General features: G+C 33.2%; 1 protein-coding gene across 1 annotated transcript; it reads left to right on the top strand.

The window, feature by feature from the left end:
* Positions 1–1,549: 1,549 nt before the first annotated feature.
* On the top strand, positions 1,550–3,857 carry LOC142225214 (uncharacterized). Its single transcript, XM_075294989.1, has 2 exons — positions 1,550–3,292; positions 3,852–3,857. The coding sequence occupies exons 1-2, from the start codon at positions 1,550–1,552 to the stop codon at positions 3,855–3,857; spliced, it is 1,749 nt and encodes a 582-aa protein (XP_075151104.1).
* The last annotated feature ends 361 nt before the right edge of the window (positions 3,858–4,218 follow it).

The raw sequence follows: 4,218 nt of genomic DNA, 5'->3' as shown, positions 1-4,218 counted from the left end.
CAATATCGGTCCACTTTTACGTATAGCTCCCATATAGTCGGACCCCCAAATTTGGCTTGCGATTGCTCTAAGAGAAGCAAATTTCATCCGATCCGGCTGAAATTTGGTACATGGTGTTAATATAGGGTCTCTAACAACCATGAAAAAATTGGTCCATGTCGGTCAATAATTACATATAGCCCCCATATAAACCGATGCCCCGATTTGGCTTGCGGAGCCTCTAAGAGAACCAAATTTCATCCGATCCGGCTGAAATTTGGTACATGGTGTTAGTATATGATCTCTAACAACCATGAAAAAATTGGTCCATGTCGGTCAATAATTACATATAGCCCCCATATAAACCGATGCCCCGATTTGGATTGCGGAGCCTCTAAGAAACGAAAATTTTATCCGATCCGGCTGAAATTTGGTACATGGTGTTGGTATATGTTCTCTAATGACCATGTAAAAATTGGTCCATATCGGTCCATAATTATATATAGCCCCCATATAAATCGAGGAGCAAAATTCATCCGATCCGGTTGAAATTTGGAACATGGTGTTAGAATGTCGTCTCTAACAAACACGCAAGAATTGGTCCATATCAATCCGTAAGTATATATAGCCCCCATATAAACCGTTCCCCAGAAATTCATCCGATCCGGTTGAAATTTGCAACGTGGTGTTAGTATAAGGCCGCTAATATCCATGCCAAAATTGGTCCATATTGGTCTATGGTTATATATAGCCGATCCCCAATCACACAAAAATTGGTCCATATCGGTTCATATTCATGGTTGCCACTCGAGCCAAAAATAATCTATCAAAATTTTATTTTTATGGAAAACATTGTCAAAATGTTATTTCTATAGAAAATTTTGTCAACATTTTATTTCTATAGAAATTTTTTTCGAAATTTTATTTCTATAGAAAATTTTTTCCAACTTTTACTTCTATAGAAAATGTTGTCAAAATTTTATTTTGTCAAAATTTTATTTCTATAGAAACTTTAAACTTAATTATATACGTATTTAATCGGCCATTTTTTAATTTAATATATACTACGTATGGACTACCTTGTAATTTAGAAGACGATGTTAGGAAGTTTTAAGATACCTTGCCATCGGCAAGTGTTACCGCAACCCAAGTAATTCGATTGTGGATGACAGTCTTCAGCAGAAGTTTCTACGCAATCCATGGTGGAGGGTACATAAGCTTCGGCCTTGCCGAACTTACGGCCGTATATACTTGTTTATTTTCCAATTGATTCTGTGATTGATACCAACATGTTCGTGATTGGAGTAATTTCAATTTTGGTGATTGACACAGAGAATAATTTTTTTTTCTGTGTAATTAAATTTTACTGATTCTAAAATTTAACAACGGACTTTTTTCTGTGTATTTTCATAAAGACAAATCTTATCAATAGCTAATACGCAGTCTTTTATATTGCGAAATGATAAGCAGAGCCATAGCTAAGATTCATAATCATATCAGCAATTTAGTTTAAATTTATTAGCATTTGACAGTGAAAGCTTAAAAACAAATTGTCGGAAAAAGTAAATCTATGAAACGTCTTGGATTATGGATCTTCAATTCAATCGTGGTACTCTTATGGGGCCACACTCAAGCCGTGGGATTTATAGGCATTTCCGAAAATGAGAATCCCATAAAGGCTGCAATTGCTGATATTAAAGTGGAATTAGGAACAAATGTAAATGAGAAGCTATACCAGGATATACAAAAATCCATACACTGGAAGACTAATGCTTGTGAGAATTTCCTACATTATGCTTGTGGTAATTGGTCATATTTCTCGGAACCTCAAATTTTGGATATCCTTCATATTTTGGATTACAAAAACAATGAAGAATTTAGACAAATTTTGGATCAAAGAAATTCCCGATATCCTGATATTAATTTCATGAAACACACACGTCTCTATTATGAGTCATGCAAGCGAGTGGAGAAGCGGGGCAAACGTCTTAATCCCTTGGAATATCTGAAATGGTTAGAATTCAATGAAAATCTCACATGGGAAGCTTTTGATGAACGCAGTGATGGCCCCAAGAGAAGTAATCGTCTCTTCAATTGGATAAAAATGCTGGCCATATTTCGAAAATATGGTCTAAATAATCTCATCATACATGAGTACACAACACAGAGTCCTTGGAGTAATAAGACAATAGTAGCTGTACAAAAACCTTACAGGGAAAGTGATCAACATTTTCTGGGCCCCTTAGAGGATGAGCATAGGAAATTTACTTTATGGAATATCTCTGACACCATAGACCATGACAAATTTGTGGAATTTGATTTACAATTAAAAGAGATAGTCGATTACTATGAAGATGAGAGAGACGAGAGAAGAATACCCACATTGACAACGTTTGAGAAATTGAAGGAATTACAATTGGATTGGTTGGCAGTATATTTGATAGTAACCTCGCATCCTTATCCCATAGATCCCAAAATGGAGATCTTTATTAATGACATGGGTTATATGAAGACAGTGAAGCTTTTCCTAGACGAAGTTGAGGATCTCAAGCTATTGGCTCAATATCTACAATTGAATTTCCTAAGTGGCATTGTGAATGGTTTTAAGGATCCCGGTTATTATGGCTGTACACGCAGTACCCGACAACAATTTCCTTTGGTCATGCAATGGCTGTATAAGAATCATCATCCGGAAATTAGTCATGATTTCTATGAAATTCATTTGCTGTTTACCAATCTGAAAAGGGTCATGAGAAAACGATTGACCTCATCAGTCTATGATAACAGGCGCGATACATTTCTCAAAAAATTGGATAATTTAAAATTGAAAATGCTCAATGTTTGGCAACCTTCATTGGAGCATTACTATGAGGGCTTGCACTTAGATCCCATCGACTACATAGGTAATCGTTTACAGATTCAACATAAATATTTCCAAGTTAAACATCCCCTCTTAGCCTCGAAAACCAATCAAGGTTCTTTGGAACATTTGAATTTTGAAAAATTCGATACTGTCGAAAGTATTTTACCTTTCGTGGTTACAAAACAAAATCTCATTATCTTACCAGTAACCACTCTTCAATATCCCCTCTATCATTCCAAATTCAATGAGACATTTATTTTTAGTTCTTTGGGTTTTCTATTGGCCCAAGAAATCGTAAATATTTATAAAGAAGGACATTGGATTAAAGATCGAAATGGTCGATTCTCTCTGCCATTCATGCAATCGAATGAGACTGGTGGTATAAATGATTTTTCCAGTTTTGCCTTGGAATTGGCCCTTGAAGCCTACACTACTTTGCCTTCATTTTCTGCGAATGAATTAAAATTATTTCTATTGAATTTTGCCCATATGTATTGTAGTAATTATATCAAATTTTCCGATAATATGATAATGGTAAATGATGGATTTCATAGAATTTCTTCTTCGATGGGAAATAAATTTGATTGCGATTTGAAGTGAGTGATGCTGGGTAATGACGCATAGAAAAATATATCAATAAGATTTGTTTTAAATCGAAATCTTTATTGATTTTGAAAACATATGTACATAATTAAAAAAATTAAGATTTTAACTTTTACCTAAAATCACATAAATTAAATTGTTTGTATTAGAGCAATTAATTTATAAACTTCTCCATTTTTCTCAAGAAATCCCATATCTGACAACAAAGCTCTCCTTATTATTGCATTTAAGACAGAGAAAATATAAAAAACATTCTCTCTATGTCTTATTACTCTCTTTCTCTCCTCTCTATCTCTTCAACTTGAATCTTTATAAATATTATTCAATTTTACCAACACTATCTCAATCTTAATCCTTTTAGTTAAGCTCTCTCCATCTCTCTCTATCTCAATTGTTATCTCTTTAGATTTAAGAATTCAACGGTTTATTTTAAAGTTTTGTAGACTAACACATAAGAATGTAGATTACGGCTTAGTATTTAAGTTAGTTAAGCACCGAGAGAGTTATTTTTTGTTTGTTTTAATTTCAACATAAAATATATTTATTTATTATTATTGACGTTAAGAGAATAAAAAATTGAGTTTTTGTAAAACTGGCAATACCTCTTTTATTTTATTAAAGCGCAAATACATATCTCAATAACTACAATCAATGGTTTTAATTTTCACAAATTGATAATGAGAATATGTAATTTTTACAAAATTATGGACATTTTTTTAATTTCATTATCATAAATTGCAAATGACAAAGCAATGAAGAATACAAGTTAAGCA

Source organism: Haematobia irritans, chromosome 2, assembly GCF_050003625.1.
Source record: "Haematobia irritans isolate KBUSLIRL chromosome 2, ASM5000362v1, whole genome shotgun sequence".
Lineage (NCBI taxonomy): Eukaryota > Metazoa > Arthropoda > Insecta > Diptera > Muscidae > Haematobia > Haematobia irritans.
Note: the sequence above shows the minus strand (reverse complement) of the source record. Positions and strands in the feature narration are given on the sequence as shown.